At 37.4% G+C, this 22178-nt stretch overlaps 1 protein-coding gene across 1 annotated transcript in view; it reads right to left on the reverse strand.

Annotated features, from left to right (window-relative positions):
- CNTN3 (contactin 3) overlaps positions 1 to 22178 on the reverse strand; it is a 331683-nt gene that overhangs the window by 74766 nt on the left and 234739 nt on the right. The window contains exons 7-11 of the mRNA XM_042977355.1: positions 21579 to 21681; positions 20629 to 20813; positions 16878 to 17014; positions 15786 to 15915; positions 12929 to 13079 (exon numbers count right to left, since the gene is read on the reverse strand). Coding sequence (XP_042833289.1) covers positions 12929 to 13079; positions 15786 to 15915; positions 16878 to 17014; positions 20629 to 20813; positions 21579 to 21681 — 706 coding nt within the window. The remainder of the gene's footprint in view (positions 1 to 12928; positions 13080 to 15785; positions 15916 to 16877; positions 17015 to 20628; positions 20814 to 21578; positions 21682 to 22178) is intronic.

Here is a 22178-nt window from a genome sequence, read left to right on the forward strand (position 1 = left end):
TCAAATGACTTCTTACTCTATTTAAAATAAAATCCAACATTTTTATCATGGTCTTTAAGGCTCTCATCTCTGAGACTTCATATTTTATTTATTTGTTTATTTTATTGTCTTTCTGAGACTTCATATTTTATTACTCTCCTGATTTACACATGACACCTCAGAGACACTGGCTTTCATCAATCTCATTCCCATCTCTAAGCCTTTGCCTTTTTGGGGTGTCTTCCCAGAAGGCACTTCTCCCAATTCTTGGCATGATCCTTTATTACCATTTAGTTATCTGCCCCAAAGTTACTTCCTTAATGACCCCTTTTCTTTTTTTTCTTTTCTTTTTTCTTTTCTCTTCTTTCCTTTCCTTATCTTTAGAAAAAAATTTTTTTTAACATTTGTCCATTTTTTGAGAGACAGAGAAAGGCAGAACATGAGCGGGGAGGGGGCAGAGAGAGGGAGACACAGAATCTGAAACAGGCTCCAGGCTCTGAGCCACCAGCACAGAGCCCAACACAGGGCTTGAACTCACGAACTGCGAGATCCTGACCTGAGCCAAAGTCAGATGCTCAACCGACTGAGCCACCCAGGCGCCCCTGATGCTTTTTCTTTAAAAACTCTATAAAATCATATATTTTTTTCATTATGGCTAAAAAAAATATCTTTTTAACTTCTATGTATTCTTCCTCTCTCTTCTGGAATCTCTATGAGGTCTTTTCAGTTTATCTGCATTCTGTATTTCCCTTCTGCAAGTCCCATGAGGAAAGAACTGTGGCTGCCTTGTTCGCGTGGTTTCCTCAAAGCCCAGGGCATGATGTAGGTGTGCCAGAATGCACTTCCCAAAGGTGGCCACAGTTAGATTTTGCATCCCACATGCTCCCCTAGAATCTTGCTACTGTCTCATCAAGCAGTAGAGTCTAATTCCCCTCCCTGTGAATCTAGTTAGCTTGGTGATTCCCTTATAACCAGTGGAATGCTAGAAAAGTGAGGTGTTGTGTCTTCTGAGCCTAGGTGACTCATCTTCCATCTTGCTACCTTGAATATTCACTCTTGAACCCATCAGCTTCTTGTAAGCATTTCAACTCCCCAAAGCCACCATGTTGTAAGGAAGCCCAAACTAGTCCACGTAGAGATATCATATGGAAGGGCCTTGGGGCTGCCAAAGAGACCGCAGTGCATAGATAGCTCCCCATTCTTCTGGCTCCTGACTGCAATCATGGGAGACACCCTGAGAGAACACTTAGTCAAGCCTAGCCAAGCCTTTTCCCAATTCTGACCCATACAACAATGAAATCGAACAAAGTGACTGTTATTTTCCACCATTAGCTTTCAGAGTGATTTGTTATGCAACAATAGTTAATGGGAACAGTGGATGTTAAATATTTGATGAATAAATGAATCTTGAAATGAACAAACATGTATGCAGCAGAGTCTGAGGCTATAAAAATAGATAAGCAAAAGGCTCTCTGAGAATCCAGGTAAGATGGCCTTCTGCACAAATAGTTATAATATGTCCTGCTAGATGATACAGTTGGATAAAGAAACCACAAGGGTAACGCAGAAGAAAGAGAAATTAATCTTGCCTTCCTGGCTTGGGGGAAGGCTTCCCATTATGAGTAACAAAAAGCTGTACCTTGAGTGATAAGGAAGGGTTCTCTAGGTTGAGAAGAAAAGATATTCCAGACAGAGGAAATTGCAGGAGCAAAAAGGCAGGATAAAATGAGAATTTTGTTTCTTTCTCCCTTCTTTTAAAAATTATCAAAAGGCAATGGTATGCAGCCCTGTCCTCTAACTTGATAGTCTTAAAAATTTTTTTAACGTTTATTTATTTTTGAGAGAAAGAGACAGAGCATGAGTGGGAGAGGGGCAGAGAGAGAGGGAGACAGAACTGGAAGCAGGCTCCAGGCTCTGAGCTTTCAGCACAGAGCCTGATGCAGGGCTCGAACTCATGAGCAGTGAGATCATGACCTGAGCTGAAGTCAGGTGCTTTAACCGACTGAGCCACCCAGGTGCCCCTCTAACTTGATAGTCTTAAGAGTCAATATTCGTACTTTGAGAGAAAGCATCTGATTTTTCCTATCTTAAACATATTAGCAGAAAAAATGCAAAAGTAGTATGTAATGATAATACATGTTTCTATAATAGCATTAATATTTTTATTTTTTCAACTTTCATTGAGAAGTGGCATACAGAACATTGACTGGGCTATTAGGCAAGTGAGTGTGGGATTTATGGGCTTGAGCAAGAAATGCCCTATGACCAAAGAAATGTGGTTTGGGTGATGACACCCAGTAAGTAAACATTTATGCTGAGTATGGGTATGAATTAATTAATTTACCCACTTGTAACAAGCAACTGGCTTGAAGTAGATTCCAATGTCCAGCACATTTAAATTCATTAACCAGCTTTCTCCTACCAAAATCATGACACTGACAAAATATTTTAAAGTGGCCTTAACTTTTATAATTCTTAAAAATCAATCTGAGTTTTTACATGGTCATCTGCAAAATTTAGCAGATATGATTTATAAAAACAGCAATTTCTTTAATAACATTTAGGTAAAATTTATTTGTTTAGGAAGTTTAGATAACGGAAAACTCAACTGAGTGTTATAGAAAACAAATGTCTTTACTCACAATGTTTTTTTGATCTCCACACCCAACATGGGGCACGAACTCATAACCCCAAGGTTAAGAGTTGCACTCTCTACCAGCTGAGCCAGCCAGGTGCCCCTGCTCACATTTCTTTTTAACTCAGTCTTATTACTCCTAAAGCATCTGAGCAACATGATAAAAAAAGTTAATATTAAAAACGACATCAACAGGTGCTTTTTTGGAGAGCATATATATAGAAGCCACAGTAGGAGATGCTTCAAACATACTACCTTATTTTTATCTTTGTAACTAGAGTCCACTGAGATAAAGAAATGTGAGAGAAATGGAGCAGGGACAGAGTTGGAAATAATCTTTCCAAAGGAAACTTGGTCCTTTCTTTCTTTGTCAGGACAGGTCAGTATTTTTGTTCAACCTTTGCTAAGAGTATGTGCCAAGCAAATGTCACCTAACATACTGCCTAACTTTGCAATAAGAATTTCTGCAAAAGGGGCACCTGGGTGGCTCAGTTGGTTAAGCATCCGACTTCGGCTCAGGTCACAATCTTGCGGTTCGTGAGTTCAAGCCCTGCATTGGGCTCTGTGCTAACAGCCTGGAGCTTGGAACCTGCTTCAGATTCTGTGTCTCCCTCTCTCTCTCGGCCCTTCCCCAGTTAACACTTTGTCTCTCTCTCTCTCTCTCTCAAAAAATAAACATTAAAAAATTAAAAAAAAAAAGAATTTCTGGCACAAATAAAGAAACAAGACTCAGAAATTAAATAACCTGTCTAGCTCCACCTAGGTCTTAAGTGAAAGGGCCAAAATCTGACACACACCTTTCTGATTCTGATGCTTTGCTCTTTCCATGTGTTACAATTAAATCAAGAAACAAATTAAACATAGATTTACCTTCATCTGACACAGTGAATAATGTGTACAGTATTTAGTATGCTGCATGCCCATTAGGCATAAATAATTGATGTAAATACTAATACAAGTACACATTCGGAAACTTAGATGTCCATAGTTAATGGGAGAAGCTCTGTGGGCATGTACTGGTGGTTGGCAGGTGGGATGCAGCAGAGAGGAAGTGATTGGGATGGCTTCCTAAGAGCCCATCCAAAACCAAAAATCTGGATTCCATTGATTCTTCTCTTAACTTCACTGTTAAGTAATAGCTTAATCTTCTCATAGGGTATGGGACTTAAGGGGCAAACGTGCCCTTTCCTCTTCCCTTAACAGCTGGAAGCATGAGAAAAATGGAGGTGTGGATTAGGGAACCCAGACAGGGAAGAGGGCTGCTCTCTATTCTCTAAGATGGTTGTATTTTTACCCAGCTATCTCAATCTCCCCTTTAATTAAAAAGATCTTCCGATGCTCATTTCCTTTGAAGGGAGAGAGATGGCTGTCTATGTGGGAAAGAACTCAGTTCAGGCTCTTTTATTTTCCTGATCATTTGTGAACTTCAGCACGGACACAATTGGAATGAATATGTATTTCGCCTCCTGTCTATGTCATCAACCATTTTGTTCACATGGTGTTTTCCCTGCTCTTTTGTTCTGCTGGATTTTACATATCCTTCAAAACATAGCTCTGGGGGTGCTTCCTTTGAGATGCCTCTCCTTCTATGGAACTGCTCTCCCAATTCCCAAGGCTGAGCTGGCATGTCTTCTCTTTGCTTCTCACTGGCTTCTGTACGCCTCCACTGCAGGCAAGGTGGCAATGTCCAGTTTATCCATCTTGTCCTGGAGGTGATTCCTAGCAGTACCCCCTTCCTCTTCTCAGTTTACAGGATAAATTATATGGTCACCTTGACCATATAGTCGATCCCAGTGTAACTGATGGCTAAGTTTTCCAAACTCTAAACAGATTGTGTTGTGGGCTCTTTAAGGGCCCTTACTGTTTTGTATTCATCTGTGTATTAGTGCTGAGGGCAGCCCCCACTGCTGAATAAAGATATGACAAATTAGTGGATAACACAAGTACCTTCCCTACAGACAGGGAGCAGGAATGTCAATCTTTACTCAACTAATAGCCAAGTCCTGAAAGTGGCAACATCACACATATTAAATAAAAATCTCCTTTGATCTTCTAAATTTACCACCTAGAGATTAATTTGGAACTAATGGTACAGGAGCAAAGAATTACCTGAGATTTTAGCTGTTTGCCCGAGGGTAGATTAACTAAAATCCACTGAGCTTCCATTATCCATAGGGTAGTTGTGAAGTAACAGCTGTTTAGATGGTAGCCTTAGGATGAAGGGGAAGATAACAAAATCCAGCTCTTTGGGTGAGAGGGGGTAACCGAAGGCAGATAGACAAGGGAGCAGCATTTTGAACAGTATGAAAAAAAATACAGACTCTCCTGTGATAAGAGAGAGAGGAGCCAAGACGTGGTTGAATAGGGAAGGGACGGAGACTGAAACTTTGGCAAAGGTATCATTCTTCTTCGTCTAAGAGCTTGAAATAAGGGGAAGCACCATCTAACAGATTTGCTGAATAGTAACAGAGCTCCTAGACACATCTTTACAAAGCAAGAGTGTGGTGACTAGTAGTAGCAGGAGCAGAAATGCCAAGTGGTTCTTGCTCTGACAGAATTATTTTGGTTACTGGCAAAAGTTTTGATTCTGCTTCTAAGTGCTGTCATGGAATTGCTCAATGTTTTACAGAAGGCAAAAGTGGCCTCCTGGGAGCATTTCTTGAGCCCTTAATTTCTTTAAGCTACTCACAAATTCAGGATGAGGTGAGTGTAAGATTGCATGTAAAATTTTGCTTAAAAAAACGAAAGTATAATTTATATTTATTGTAATTCACTTTTGGTATGCAGTTCGGTGAGTTTTAACAAATCAATGTGGACATGTAACCACTGTCACAGTCAAGACCTAGAATAATTCCCTCACCCCTGAAAGTTCTCCCAGGTACCTAAACAGTCAACCTCTCCATCCACTCTGGCAACAGTGATCACTGTTTTTTGTCTCTAAAGCCGTACTTTTTTCAGCAATGTCATATAAATGGATTCATACAGCACATCATGCTCATTGCACTTGAAAGCCAGTTTCTAAATATATGTAAAATGTATGCTAAGAATTGGTTAATACATTTTAAAAGCATTGTGTGGATTATGGCTATTAATATTTGGAAAAAAACCCTTTACTATTTTTCTTTAAAAAGCATTTAAACTTCTATAATATTAAATGCTGCCTAGAACATATGGAACAATTTTAATGTGTTTAATTAGAAGTAATGGGCCATTCTTTGACTTTGTTTGAATTGAGGCTATTGCAATAAAATATTTACTACTGTAAGTAATAGCATTCAACTGAAAGCCCTATTTTTAAAAATAATTGGTTAATGCATTTTAAGTACCACTAAGTGATACAGAAAAGCTAACCATTCTTTAAAATATGCCAACTGGCTATTTCTTCTTGAATACCATGCCTGCTCGCATTCTCTAGAGTCTTTTCCAATTTTACTTTGCTTAAGGAGAAAAAACATTCTATTTTCACTCCAGTCTTTTTTGAAAATATGTGGATTATAAGCCAATGAATGAATGAATCAAAGAACAGTAAAACACCAACACTTGGTGTAATACCACTGAACACTCAAAGGGGCAGGGCATTTCTGTTTATTCAGAAACCGCTGTTTCCTGCAGGGAGAAAAAGCACAGTAACTTTTCTCAGTACTGGATGATACAGATATAAAACAAAACAACAAAATAGCAAACAACAACAACTTTGCCCAGTCCCGATGCTAGTAATTTCAAAGGTTAGAATATTTGCATACTAGGAGACTTATGCTGACTTTTACTTAATAAATCGATTCTTTTGCTTCTATCTATCTATCTATCTATCTATCTATCTATCTATGTATCTATCTATTTATTACATATAATTTGTTGTCAAGTTGTTTTCCATACAACACCCTCTGTTCAACCCAACAGGTGCCCTCCTCAATGCCCATCACCCACTTTCCCTCTCCCCCATGCCCGATCAACTGTCAGTTTGTTTTCAGTATTTAAGAGTCTCTTATAGTTTGCCTCCCTCCCCCTTTTTAACTATTTTTTCCCTTCCCCTCCCCCATGGTCTTCTGTTAAGTTTCTCAGGCTCCGCATATAAGTGAAAACATACGGTATCTTCTTTCTCCGCCTGACTTAATAAATTGATTCTTTATAAATTATGACTGTTAGTCATTTAACAAAGACTGTAAAAACAGGATTCTCTACTCATAGCGTAAATTTCCATCAGCTTCAGAAGTAAGGTGTTGATGCTCTACCAGGTAATGTTAGGTATGTTTCAAGACAATTCTAAGGCCATGGTTTCACAGCTACCATGTCATGCTCAGAACACCTAAATTTCTACCTATAGCTCAAGGTTTTCTCCTGAATTCCAGGTTCATTTAGTCAACTTCTGTATGCTCATATATCCAGTTGGGTTTCCAACAAGCAATTCAAACACAAACAATCCTAAATAGCACTTGGATTTGCACTGACTTCTGCTCTTTCTGTAATGTTCTCTCTCTCACTGAATAGGTCTACCATGCTCCGTGATGTCTAAGCTGGAAATTTAGGATTCATTCTTGCCTCTCAAGTTTTTGTCAAATCATTAATTTCATCAACAACTCCTATGTCCTGTGGATTTAACCCCTTCTCATACTCAATGCTTCTCTCCATTCTCACTGCCATTTCTTCAGTTCAGGCTAGAATAGTCTCATGTTCAGACTGGTGAATTACTACTAAGGGAGGTTCTTCCCTCAAGTCTTTCTTCCACTCCAATCCATGTTCTGTTGCCACCATTGTGCTTTTTTAAAGAAAATAATCAAAATTAAAATTGATCTTTTAATTCTGCTACTTTGATATTACTCTGTTGTTTCTCAGTGCCTATGGAATAAAGCCCAAACTTCTTGATTTAGCTTACCATCATTCTCAGTAAGATTCCTGCTCACCTCGATAGCCCTATTCTGTCTGCATTCCCCCTTGCCAGACACTTCACACTTGAAGTAAACTGAAGCTACTCAGGTATTTATGCCTTCCTCTGAAGCATTCTTCTTCAGCGAACTCTAGTCATTTTTCAAGTCTTGCTGTACATATTACATTCTCCAGAAGTCTGCTCAGATCCCTAATTTGGAGATGGAGCCTTCTCTGGTAATCACAGAACATACTGTACTTTACCAATTGAGTTTTACTGCGCTTGTCTGTATACCTGAAAAGCTACCAACAAGAGGATGGACTTCTCTGACAAAAATTAAATATCTAGTTCCTAGCACAGAGTAGGTGCTCAAAATATTTTCCAATGACTGAATGACCACTTGATTTTAAGACCTTAAGAATCACTATTTACATTGTAAGCTCTTGTAATCTATTCAGAACAGCTTTTCTAAGACCTCTGCTGGGAAGTAATTCCTTTAGTACCTTAGTTTGAGATGCTCTCTCGACCTCAAAGCAATAACCCTGATTTCTTCAAAGCGATTCTGTAATTTAGTTGTCTCAGTGACTTAGATTCTCATTACTATGCCTGATGCGTTAATTACAAAGCTGTTATTGTGCTGATATAAAACCTTACAAACCAGGTAGAAGATAATTATTCATTGTGTGATTGTGTGATTTACACAGTAGACATATTTATTAATTTTTGCAATTTTTAAGACATATTTAATCCTTAATTTCTTTTCCTGATTTAGACTTTATTTTTTTACATTTATTTTTCTTGATTTGGGCTTTAAATAATAAAGTATATGTATATACTGGCTTAATCAAAAGTGTATTTGCCACCAGCATTTCCTACGCTAGGCTGGAGAAAGCTTTCCTATTTATAAGTTCCTCATGCAGTGACAAACCCAAGTTCATATACAAAAGATAAAGAAAAAGGAAAAGAAAAAAACCTAAAAAACGAATGGATTTACAATCCTGCCATAAATACCCTATCAAAAATTTTGTCTTCTATTTTCAAATGTGTCATTTGTTCCCCCAAATGAGATTTGAATCTCGATGTTTTAAGTCAGAACAGCCAATGATTCAACAACCACAATAAATCTATCATTTAAAGTGCTTCCTCAATTTGGCTTAAGGCTGTGACCAAGTCAAGAGGGACAGACATGGGGCTTTTGCTGCCAAGTGATGGCTGAGGCCCACTCTGATTTCACATGAACTTGGAGAAGATTCAAAAGTGTAACTTGTTCAATAATTGCTTCTAGCAGCGTTTCCCCTAAGCATCAAGGCTCCGACTCATCAGTACTTTTGCTGTCCAAAGAGATAAAAGCAAAATCCAAATAATCAGACCCGGTACTATGTACTGAATGTTTGAGTCTCCCCAAAATTCATGTGTTAAATCCTAATCCCCAATGTGATGGTATTAAGAGGCTGGGCCTTTGGGAGGTGATTAGGTCATGAGCAGGGAGCCCTCCTGGATGAGATTAATGCCCTTATGAGACCCCAGAGGGCTCTCTTGCTCTGTCTGTCATGTGAGGATGTAAGGAGAAGACTGCCATCTGAAACCGAGAAGAAGCCCCTTATCAGAACTTGACCAAGCTGGCACCCTGATCTTGGATGACCACACCCAGAGCTGTGAGAAATACATTTCTGTTGTTTATAAGCCATCTGGTTTATGGTATTGTGTTATAAAAGCTCAAACTAAGATACTTGGGAGGGACTGCAACACTATGGACCCTCTTCATAAACATGTTTCCTCTTTTTAACCCTATTTTTACATCTAAAAGTTTTCTTATTCATCAAAGAGATGTTACAAATACTTAAAACAAAGTGGAGGGTCAGTAGTCCTGAAATGGATAGAAGTAAAACTGATGAACATGATACATGTTAGAGTAAATCGTTTTCCTCTTTCTACTTAAAACATAATGCCAGTTTGAAAAAACCCAAACAAACAAACAAACAAACAAACAAACAAACAAAAATGTAATCCCAAATTCTCATTGCATACAGTCCTGCCAAAAGAAAAAAAAAATCCATATTCCCCAATCTCCCTTGCATTTCAGTTTGGTCAGCTAACTAATTTCTGCCCAGTAAGGCATAAAGGAAATAGCCGTATTCTGAGACGTTCCTAAAAAGAGGAAGAAGTGTACCCTGATTTCTACCTGCCTCCTTCCTGTCACTGGGAGATGACACTGAGGAGCTAAAGCCATGGCAACCATCTTGGTTCAGGATGTGAAGAAAGTAAAGCAAGATAAAAGAGGTCTGTGTTTTGGACAACTGTGGATTCCAGATAGTCCCAACTGCCTACCTTGAGAGACATCAACCAGCCAACGAATCACCCAACCAAAAGGCATCTGTCTTTCTTAGTCACTGTTACTTTCAACATCTTATTTGTAAAATATCCTTATTCTTACCAATTAGTATATCTGCAAATATCAGACATTATGCTAAATGCTAGCTGTATAGTAACTATGCAACATAGGAATTATTATCTCTTTTGTGAGTGAGGAAATTAAGATTCAAAGGTGTTACATAATAGATCTAATGACACCAAGGTAGTAAGGAGCCGAGTCAGAAGTCCCAGATCAGATTCTGGAATTTATACTCTCTTTTCCTGTATTACCCCATTACTCTATGTGGGAGTAAATCCCTCTTTGTGTGCCTCTTGCTAAAACTCTTAATCTTCTTATCCTCTTTTGAAATTAAGATTAAAAACCTCTGCCTACGATAGGCACTACTGCGAGGACAAGTGGGTTTATTATTGTGTAAAACATTGAAATCCTTGGGACTTAACTACTATTTAATTTATGTACACAGTTAAAACTATTTAAAACTTTTTTAACACGAAAAGTCAGCAGTTACATGAGAAGACTTAACTTCCAGTACAGACACAAGTAACTAATTTGTGCCACAAGCCTTTACTTGTTTCAACTGGTTTACAAAATTAAACTCCAAATCACTAATTAACTTCCTATTCCAGAAATCTACTCTGTGAGGCCCAGCATTTAGCTGGATTGTGTTTAATCACTCAGTTCACAATTTTGCCTTGTCATCCTGCTGTGGCTCCTTTTTAATGGAAGTGTCTCCCATTAAATACTGGAGGAATTGCAGATTGTATTATCATACCAACTCACAAAAATACCTTGGTGTCTTGGTAATATAAAAGCAGTTCAACTTGGTTGTCGGCCATAAGACTTTGTAATTAAAAAAAAAATTAATCCATATTTTTTTGACCTAATGTTTTATTGTTTGTTTTCCCTCATCTCCAAAAGAGTAATCTGGATTCCATGACTTCAAAGGCTGAGATGGCCTCTAAAATTCTGGGCTCCTTATACAAAATGTGACATTGAAAATACTTAGAGGGATTTACTCCCACATAGAGTAATGGGGTAATACTTAGTGAAAATACTAGTGGTTATATCTAGAGTCAGGGATTAAAATCTTGGCTTATGTGACTTTAGGCAAATTGTATTATCTAAGTTTTATTTTCCCCATTAGTAAAATGGAGATGATAATATGATCTATACATTACAGAGTTGCAGAGATGTTTAAAAAAGATAATGCACACAGAGCTCTATATTAGTTTCCTCTTGGCTTTTTTTTTTTTTTTTTCAATTTATTAATTTACTTTTGAGAGAGAGAGCCAGCATGAGCAGGGGAGGAACACAGAGACAAGGAGAGACAGAGAATTCCAAGCAGGCTCCACACTGACCGTGCATAGCCTAATGTGGGGCTCGAACCCACGAACTGCAAAATCATGACTTAAGCCAAAACCAAGAGTTGGACGCTTAACTGACTGAGCCACCCAGGTGCCCTAATTTCCTCTTGCTTCTATAATAAATTACTACAAATTTAGTAATTTGGCCTAAACAGCACAAATTTATTACAATATACTTCTGGAAGTCAGAGGTCCAGTATGGGTCTTGCTGGGCCAAAATCAAGGTATTATCAGGGCTGCATTCCTTGGGAAGGTTGAGAATTACTAAACGCTCCTTCATGTTGTTGACAGAATTCAGTTTGTTGTGGCTATGGGACTAAGGTCCCTGTTTTCTTACTGGCTGTCAACTGAGGGCTGTTCCCATCTTAGAGAGTACGGCAAATTCATTTGCTCATGGCTCCCTTCCACCATCTTCCAAACCAAAAATACCAACTGAAGTCCCTCTGAAGTGTGAAATCTCTCCTGCCTTATCTTTGATTATCATATGTTTCTGACAAACTCTTTTGCCTTCCTCTTCCTCTTACAAGTATTCAGGTGATTACTTTGAACCTACACACATAATCCAGGATAAACTTCAAATTTTAAAGTCATCTGTTTACCAACCTTTATTCTATCTTCAACTTTAATTACCTTTGGTCATCTATGTAACACAATCAAAGGTTTACAGGAAAAGGACACGGACATCTTTGGGGTCAATATTCTACCTATCACAAGCTCTGAGCATAATACCTGGCATGCAGTTAAGTACTCAATAAATAATAATAATAGCCAATACTTACACTTACTCACTGACAGGTAATGACCTAAGTGCTGTATAGATATTTATGTATTTCATCTAGCTAACAAGCCTCATAACATACTAATTATCATCTTCATTAAAAATGAGAAAATGAGACACCAAATGGAAAGCTTTACACTGAGGAAGTAAAAGGCTGAATGAAGATTTGAACCTGGGCAGTCAGTCAGCACTATAAGTGATACCTTTAAGTCTCATTCTTCCTCTTCATTATTACAATAGTCAGGAAACCAAGCAAGCCTTTGTCTAAACTAAAAGCAGGAATGAGAAGTTATTTCAATACAGGGAAATGGCAATATTGGTATTTATTTGGCATATACTCTCATTATGTCTTCTCTACTTTGTCCTGGGATGTTGGCTCATCTGAGTCTAGGACAGACCTTCCATCATTCTACTTTTGAGTCTTACCAGGTGACTGAGGAGAAAATCCTTGATAAAATAAGGTATTCTATATGGGAAGAAGCTAGATGATATATCCAACCCTTTTCCGATTTCAAAAATTTATTACTATCTTCATGAAAGTATTACAGACTCGGGGCGCCTGGGTGGCTCGGTCGGTTAGGCGTCAGACTTCGCTCAGGTCATGATCTCGCGGCCCGTGAGTTCAAGCTCCGCGTCGGGCTCTGTGCTGACAGCTCAGAGCCTGGAGCCTGTTTCAGATTCTGTGTCTCTCTCTCTCTGACCCTCCCCCATTCATGCTCTGTCTCTGTCTCAAAAATAAATAAACGTTAAAAAAATTTTTTTAAAATAAAAAAAGAGAAAGTATTACAGACTCAAAGTTACCACTGTCTTGGTTCTTCAACACCTCATATTCTACTGAAGTGCTGCTGCTTCTCATTTCATACTAAGAATCCACTTTGACATCACTATGGAAAGTAAGAAGAGTACATCACTATTATTTTGGACAATAAAATACCTTTCATTCTCCTGCACGATCACATCTCCTCTCTTCCATGAATGGAGAGCTTTGGGAGAGGCTCTAGGTTTACAATCCAAGCTGACCATGCTGCCCACTTGCACTTGAAGCAACTTTTTCATTGGAGTCTTTGAAAAATCGGGAGCAGAAGCTGAAAGGGAAGAGAGAATGAAAATTTACTTTCAATTTAACATTTTAAAATACCTGTGGGTTCAAAGGTTGACTTCATAATGACTTTTATTTATTTTTTAATTTAAATTTTAGTTGGGTTAACATACAGCCTAATATTGGTTACAACTACTTAAAATTTTTCTTTAAGGTGGATTTATTTTTTAGAGAGAGACAGAGTGTGAGCAGGGGAGGGTCAAAGAGAGAGAGAGAGAGAGAGAGAGAGAGAGAGAGAGAGAATCCAAAGCAGGCTCCAGGGTCTGAGCTATTAGCACAGAGCCAGGCAAGGGGCTGGAACTCCCAAATTGCAAGGTCATGACCCGAGGCGAAGTCAGATTCTCAACCAACTGAGTCACCCAGGCGCATGGGTTATAACTACATTCAAAGTTTCCTGGCACACAGATGTCAGTACTTGATTTACTTAATTGAGTGGGCACCACTCACAGGATTTCAAAGCTCAAAAAGTAATTCCAATCATTGTATGTTCCTAGAAGTTCTAAATCTTGGGATAATTTTTTATGTAGAAATTGCTAAACTTCACCATTAAGTTTTAAAATAGCTCAATCATGAGCGTATCAAAATGAAAAACATATATCACAGAAAGTTAGTTCCATGCAGACAACAATAGGTTCATTGTCCCTTGTGATCTCTAAGACCCAGCATGTGGCACAGTGCCTGGCACTTAGGTGCTCAGTAAATGTTTTTAGAAGGAAGGCTGAGTATACTGAATTATTATCGTCTTGCATAAAACTGATCAACATCCATTATAAAATTTTCATATGCTTATGTTTAACTTCTGAGTTGGAGAAATCTATAATCTGCATTATTATATTAATGTTCTAGTATCACATTAAATATGATAACATGTAGAGAACATTATGTCTGCTGATAACGAACAGAATGTTGATCCCGAAACAACACCTGAACATTCAAGATACATAATAATGTATCTTTGAATGAAATGATACATTAATCAGAAAATCAGTCTTTTATTGCAAATGTAGAAAAAGTTAACTAAACATAGTGCATTTCTCCTAATGTCTAATACTCTGCCTTATAGCAAACCCGAGTGAATATAATTTATTTTTCTCGTAAGTGGAGATCATATAGTGAATTATATTGTGTGATTCTATATAAGAGTGTGGATAAAGAAGATACGTTATCAAGGGGTTGTTGGCCTTAAAAATTAAGATCTTAAAAGGACACTTTTGACTAAAAGTATTTTTCCCATACAAAAGCCTCATATAGCATTTTGGGTAGGAAATCATCCATTTTAAGATGAATAAACTATCACTCATAAGGCTAATTTAATACAAGAGATAGTAGTGCTTCAACTTAAGACTGTGTACAAATTCTACTCTCTTTTTGTTATAATACCCCACCTTCCCTGTCATGGATAACAGTAGCCAGATTTTCAGCTGATGATCTGCCCTTCCCAGACTTCAGGCCTCCTACTGCAGAGAATGCATTTCTAACCACCAGGCATGAAGGATGAGAGAACTGCTTCCAGTAATGTCAGTGCGGCACCTGACATTTTGGGCTGAATAATTATTTGTTGTGAGAGGCTGTCATGCGCGCTGTAGGATATTTACATTGTAGGATTATTTGTGGGTAGCCTTTCTGGCCTATACTCACAAGATGCCCGTAACACACACTGGTTCCCTTTTCCCCTATCTATCACCAACACTGTAACAACCAAAAATGTCTCCTGACATTTCCAAAGATTTCCTGGGGGCAAAATCATCCCCAGCTAAGGACTGCTGAGTTAGCAGGTGCTTACAACCTTTGGGCCATATTGGGTCGGACCAGCCATGGGTATGTGGCCCAAATCAGGTACACAAGGCCAATGACATGCAGGACTGTGATTCTACATGAGCAATTCAGAAAGCCATGTATTTTCCACTGTATTGACTGTGCTCCTGGAAACTGAATGTGTTGGGGAACACCATATAGAGCCTGATGATGGTGATGATGCTTGAGTCCTGCCAGGATCAAATTCTGTTCAGATCCAAATCTATATTTTAATTACATGTAGCGATAAATCTCCCTTCTACTTTCTCTCTTATTTATGTCATAACTATGCTATGCCCTGACAATTTTTTGGTTGATTTTCAGGCATTTGCAACTTACAAAGTGTTTTTCTGGATAACTGCCCTAAACACAATATAACATATAACATTTTCTGTCTTTTCATATACTTAAAGTGCAAGAAGAAAATAATTCAGAATCTCAAATGGTTGAGCCTTTTAAATGAAAACTTCAGTATGCCCAGTGTTTGAGGCTTCTAGCAGGGTTATTCAAACCAAAGGCAACTCCTTTTGGAACAATATATGATTGTTTTGAATTCCAGTATTTACTTTTCTGGCCCAGTAACAACAACAGCAACAACAACAAAACCCACCAAATTTACTTATTCTCTTAAAAGGCATTGCTCCATTTAAAATATTAGAGTTGCATAAGGATGTCTTAGGTTGACACTGTTCCTTACTGTTGCTCTACTTCAACCTTTGAGGCTTATTCCACCTACAACTGTGGCTTTCCTTTAGAAATCATTAAAATATATTCTCTGGTTAAAACCCCTGAATGATATTATAACAATAGGAATGTAATATGAGAAGTAAATACTTCTTGTTCTAGCAAAAAGGGAGGATTTAAGAAAAAAAATATGACAAGAGAAGCTTAGTCTTACCTATAACCTTAAGTTCAGCACTGGAATAGATGAGCCCATGTTTGTTTTCTGCTATGCACTGGAACATGCCAGAATCAGTCACATTTAGGTTGGATATTGTAAGGGCACCATTTTCTATCTGTATTCTCTCCTAGGTGATAACAAAAATGTCTTGCATATAAATGTATATATAATTTGAAAAGAAAAATGAAAACCACTATTATTTCAGTCGTACACAAACCTCCTTCATTTTTCCTCAGAGGATTGTGCAATCTGACTTGAAATTTTAACTTTTCCTTATTTAAAAATTTGTGACTGATTTAACATAACAGCCACACATTAGTAATACTAATAAACACCCTTCAGTCCAAATGTCTATTGGTAAAATAAATAACAAAGAAAAAGGTACAATATTGCAGCCATTTTATTTTTCCCCGTGGCTAAAGTTGCAGACTTTAAAAAATGTATCATGTTTCCACGCCGTCAACTGGAAAGGTTTTCACCATTTTTTTTAATCACACAAATCAAACACATTATAAATTCTGTGCATTAAAAAGAGTTCTGGGAAACACATTTATTAAGGGTTTTTAGGTAGTATGACAGGTTATATATAGAAATTGGAAGGAATATAATTGACTTAGTACACAATTTTTTAAAAGAACAAAAATTACATGGCTTAAGAAAGAAAGTGATTGAGAAAATAAGTATGTATGTAAGAAGGTAACCACATAACCATTATTCTCCAGAGGCCATACCAGGTTGTCAGACAGGGAAAAGCAAATTATATTCCACATTTGATCAAGGTAAGGCCTTCCCTAATTTCAAAAGCAAAAAACAAAAATCAAAAAACAAAACAAAACAAAAGAAACAAAAAAAACTATACCATAGTTAGACTAAATTCACAAAATCACCTTTTCCCAATGACATTCAATGTTGAAAATATTTTCTTCTTGGCAGATTGGGTACTTGATTTTATATTTTATCCCCTTTGACACTTCTTAAGGTGCGAATGAATGCTTGCAAACTCGAGTCTACTTTGGCACTAGGTACGAGGAAGGCATTTATTTAATGTCAAATGAAGAGAGTGAGGATTAACCGGGCTCATTACCTTACCTCGAGCACAAGGGCTTCTCCATTTTTCAACCATCGGTAGGAAGGTTTGGGCTTACCACTTGCCCGGCATTCCCAAAAAAGATTGTCCTCCACTGCTATTTCTACATCTCTTATGAGCTGAACCCAATGAGGCTTTGCTGCAATGAAAGAAAAAAAAAATCAGACCACCCAGCAAGTAAAAAATAAATGCTTTACACAAATGGATATAAACACTGTGAGCAACGGATTAATGTGAGCATAGTGGCTAAAATTACATTTAATTCCCTATTTACTAAGTGGATATGGGAAATGTTTCTAGATTTGAGGATGGATGATGCAATCTGTCACTTCCTAAGCCAAACTCATTATGTTTTCTCTGTTTTCAAAATTCTGGGCACTGTATTCTATTTCCTCAGATGGGTTATTAGCAGTAGATAGTAATGCAGGTACACAAAACATACTCCTTTCCAAGTGCATTTGTGAATCATGAGGTCACAATTGATGACAACTTAATACATGAATGACAGCAGATACTAGTCTTAATTACACACTAAGAATTAACATCCGTAGAAGAGAAACTTCTATAGCTGAGGAAAAAAATACGTTCCTCAAATTAGAAATAACTTTTAATTAAATACAAGCCGATGAACATCTTATGAACCTCTGTGTGAATTAAAATGAAAGCAGGGAAAGATGGATAAATTGGTTCAATTTGAATCATATGACTTATTATGAAAAAGAAGGAGCTCGTGCAACCTTAAATTATGTATGCAAATCAGCAGCATCAAATGGATTTATCATTTTCTGTTACATTTTAGAAGATATTTGGAAAATTCTCTCTACAGATGAAAGCAACATACCAGTTAAAACTAAAGCCTCTCAATATACACAATCTATTCAGCCAAGTCTCAGTTTGCATCTTAGACCCAAAACTGGGAGGTGAGATGTCTTACTGGTTTCACATTGCATTATGTATGTGATGTCTACAATGTGATTCACATGTGCATTCTCCATATGGAGAAACAGTGTATCTATTTCTATCTAATTGTAACCATGGGAAGATTTGTCTTTGCATTTCTATCTCATAAAATTGTTTTTTTTTAATCAAAGAAATTGAAATGAAAATACAGCTATTTAGCTCTTAGAAAAAACATACTGGTCTGCATTTTACCTTATTATTATTATTATTATTATTATTATCATCAAATAAATGACTTTCCCAGTCTGAAGTGTAGTTCAGTGCAAAATCACTTCACTCTATTTATACTAAAGCATGTTTTTCTTCTTTCAGGAATTACAAGCATTTTTTGGGATAAGACCACAAAGAGACTCACACATGAGCCCTTGACTGAGATTCAAGTTTCTAGCAAAAAAATTGCACTGGCTTCTCAGTACTACTGTTCTTCTTCTCCAAATGGGAGGAAAATTTGCTGGACTGAAGCCAATCCTGAGATTACAACTGCCATGTTAATGGTGATTTCCCCCCTTATTCTATCATATTTAATCCAAATATTCTATCTGGCCATTTTTTACGTGAAATATTAGAGTGGATAACCAGAGAACTTCATGGCACGGATTGAATATACTACTCTTAAGCCAGAAGTGTAGAGTAACTTTCATCAAACACCCCATCTCATTAATTTCTGATATATTTCTCAGGCATATATCATATTACCAACCCAATGGACTAGAGCAGGATTCTACCTTCTCTAGTCAGTAGAGTGGATGATGTCGGTTGTCTGGTGTGCATCTATTTCCTCCTTTCTTTATTTATAAAATAATCCCCATTTCTCACTGAACTATCCTCTCTTCCATTGCCTCACACTGTCCATAAAATTCAGGAATATCTGACCATATTCCCTGTTCCAAACAGAGGCCCTTAAGTTGTTTTAAGCCAATTCTCCTTGCTAAGGATTGGTTGAGGAATGAACTTTCGGGCAATGAGATTTGAAACGAGATTTGCACAGTGTTCTGGAGACAGTAAGGATGAACAAGATCGATGCTGTGGTTACTGCGGGCAGACATTGTGTGTCTATACTGGAGAGCAACATGCAGAGTAAGGGAAAAGACAGATAAGAGCAGAAACAAATCATAGAGAAACTGAGCAAGGGCCTGATTATATGGTACATGAACACTAGCTTAGCTTTGGATTTCTTGCCCCATGAGGCATATAATTGTTTATTTAGGTAGGGCTGCTGTTCCAGATAGCTCAAACATTGCTGTTGTAACATTACGACAGTTGGAATATTCGAGTTTTCTTTTTTTTAATGTTTATTTATTGTGTGTGTGTGAGAGAGAGAGAGAGAAAGGAAGGGCAGAGAGAGAGAGGGAGAGAGTGAATCCAAGCAGGCTCCCTGCTGTCAGCACAGAGCGCCTTGTGGGACTCAAACTCATGAACCAGGAGATCACGACCTAAGCTGAAATCAAGAGTCAGAGGCTCAACTGACTGAGCCACGCAGGTGTTCTGATTTTGTGTTTTCTTGTAATGGTCACCTCTTACCCTGGGTCAGGTAATGGTTTCTCAGAAAGGAGTAAGTAAGCTTCTCCTTTGAAGCTCTCTTCTATGAGAAAAAAGGACTTGCTGTGAGTGATCTGTACAGACCCATGGCTTAAGTGTTCATCAACCCACCTTTACATCATCCCACCAGCATGTAGACCTTGACACCTGGGTAACATTAACTTGGTCCTGTGTATTCTAACCTAATCACATAACAAGAGTTACAACACAGAATGACTCAGAATATTAAACCAGGCCTCCCATGCTGCTCCTGACAGATCCCAAAATGTTAAAATAGTTGAACAGGTGTCAGTCTACACAGAGATAATGCAAATTTTTCTGAAGGAGGTCAGAAAAAGCCCTCTAATTTTAATATTTGTCTTTGCAAACATTTTCCTCCTTGAAACATTTACGTGTATAGCCTGTTTCCATTGCCACTTTCTAAGATAAAAAGAATACAATGCAATTTGCCTTTCACACAAGTGGTCAATTCCCACTAGTTTTACCATGTTTCTGATGATTAAATTCAAGTATATATTCATTGAGCATACATCTTTACATAAACTACATAAACTACAGGACATTTTATAAAATCATATATTTATACTTTCTAAATCATGCTTTCATCAAAAAAACCTAATGTATTTTGTAATAAAAAAGATTTGAAAACAAATTTTGGAAAAAAAAAAGATAATTTAATTTTCCTACCAACAGACTCTAAATTAAGGTAATGTTATAATCCTTTCCTTACCCCAACCAAACAGTATATCAAATAAATGTCATTATGAATTAAAGGCAGCAAACAGCACAGTTACATTATTGGAAGGGATAGGAAAACACTGAAGAACTCAAGAGTCTGAGTTCATGTGGTTTGTCAAATGCAGTAATTGCAAGTTTTCACCATCAACACTTTCTTTCTCCTTAGTGAAGATCAGAAAGAAAGATACAAAATCACATTTTCTAGGGGAGAGGACAGATACAGAGGAGATCGCTCCTCGATATGATTCAATGCATAAAACATTACTCATAGAAAAAAAGGATAATATTTCACTACTGTAGGAATCATTTTAAAATGCAAAAAGAAGACATCACGCTTCTGATTTCACGGCAAAATGTTACTGTTTTTAATTCCTCCTATGACAAATATTTATCGCCATTTAACAAAATGCAGGACTGAACAAGTGGACATTGGGATTCTGCCATAATTTCCCACCGCCCAACAACATTTGATAGAACAAAAGCTAAAAATCCAATTAGCCCGAAGTAGAAGCTCACCATAGTAAGTGAGACGCCCTCTGGCCACATTTCTTCCTCGTGAATTCTCAGCAACGCATTCATAGGAACCGGCATCTTCCTGTTGGAAGTTGGGGATTTCAAGCACACCATTGAATTTCCTCAGTTTAATTTTACTGGAAAAGGGCAGTCCATCACTTCTCCTCCAATTAATCTGAGGTACAGGACTAAGAAGAAAATTGTCAAGTTATTTGCTATTTTATTCTTATTTAAAAAAAAAATTTTTTTAATGTTTGTTATTGAGAGACAGAGAGAGAGAGAGCATGAGCAGGAGAGGAGCAGAGAGAGGAGGAGACACAGAATCCCAAGGAGGCTCCAGGCTCTGAGCTGTCAGCACAGAGCCCGACGACGGGCTCCAGCTCACAAACCGTGAGATCATGACCTGAGCGGAAGTCGGACGCTTAACCGACTGAGCCACCCAGGCGCCCCATTATTTGCTACTTTAAACAGATGTCTGGATGCATGTTAGGCTTGACAAAATAAAGCTTTTGTTAGGATGGAGCAAAAAGGCACCCGTTTTCAAATGCAGAACATCTCCAATTGTTAATCACATATACCTGATACAAGGCTTAACCTCAGTTGCTATTTTAATAAAATAAATTCTGCATTTTCTTGAGTTAAATCATGATTTAGAGAAAAAGCTGAACACATATCCATTGTATTAAAATACAACAAATGAACAAGCAAAAGAAAAATAACACCAATCTAGTTCATGAAATTAGGCAGGCCTAGTCATTGTCTGCAAATTGCCTTTATGGTTTCAGCCTAAATTATATATGTGCATTCTCCTTATATTTTATTTTTCCTTTGCTTCTAAATGAAAGAAAATTTTAGAAAATAAATAAGGAAAAGAAGAGTCTGTCAAAAACTATCTTGATCTCTTTCAGAAAACTAATACTTCAGCACCCTGTAGTAAATGTTATAAAACTTACTTTCCAAGAGCAAAACATTCCAATTTCACAGTTGCACCTTTAGCCACTGGAAGAGTTTCTGGAAACTGCACTTCTATTTTTGGTTCATATTCACCCATCACACCTGTAAATCCACCATATAAAGTTAATAGTTTCAATGTTTCCTGTGGAACTGTCCCATTTTTCTTAAATAAAACTTTCTTTTTATCCATTTTGAACCAGTTTCTCTAATGATTTAAATTACTCACTAGCCATTCATTAGGAACTTTTAAAAGCAGAGCTAAGTGGGCCAAACATACAACATTATTAAACATCAGGGACTTTGGATTCCATGATTCATAAATTACCGTTTACAGAGTGGTTCCGAGAAAGCCATTATGCTTTTTACCTTCTATAAAATGGGAGGCTTTTTTATTCTGTATTTAATCTGGACATTTCTGGTCAAACTGAAATATACAATGTATTATGACTTCTTGAAATATCCTAAGGAGCAAAAATTATGGGAGGGAATTTACTTAATGGTACCCTGGTAGCAAAGAAACCAATCTTAAACTTCTTAAATGGCACCCTGGAGACAAGAAACAGTAACTTCATAAATGAGAAAGGTCAAATTCAATTATA

The sequence above is a fragment of the Panthera tigris genome, chromosome A2 (assembly GCF_018350195.1).
Source record: "Panthera tigris isolate Pti1 chromosome A2, P.tigris_Pti1_mat1.1, whole genome shotgun sequence".
In the NCBI taxonomy this organism is placed as follows: Eukaryota; Metazoa; Chordata; class Mammalia; order Carnivora; family Felidae; genus Panthera; species Panthera tigris.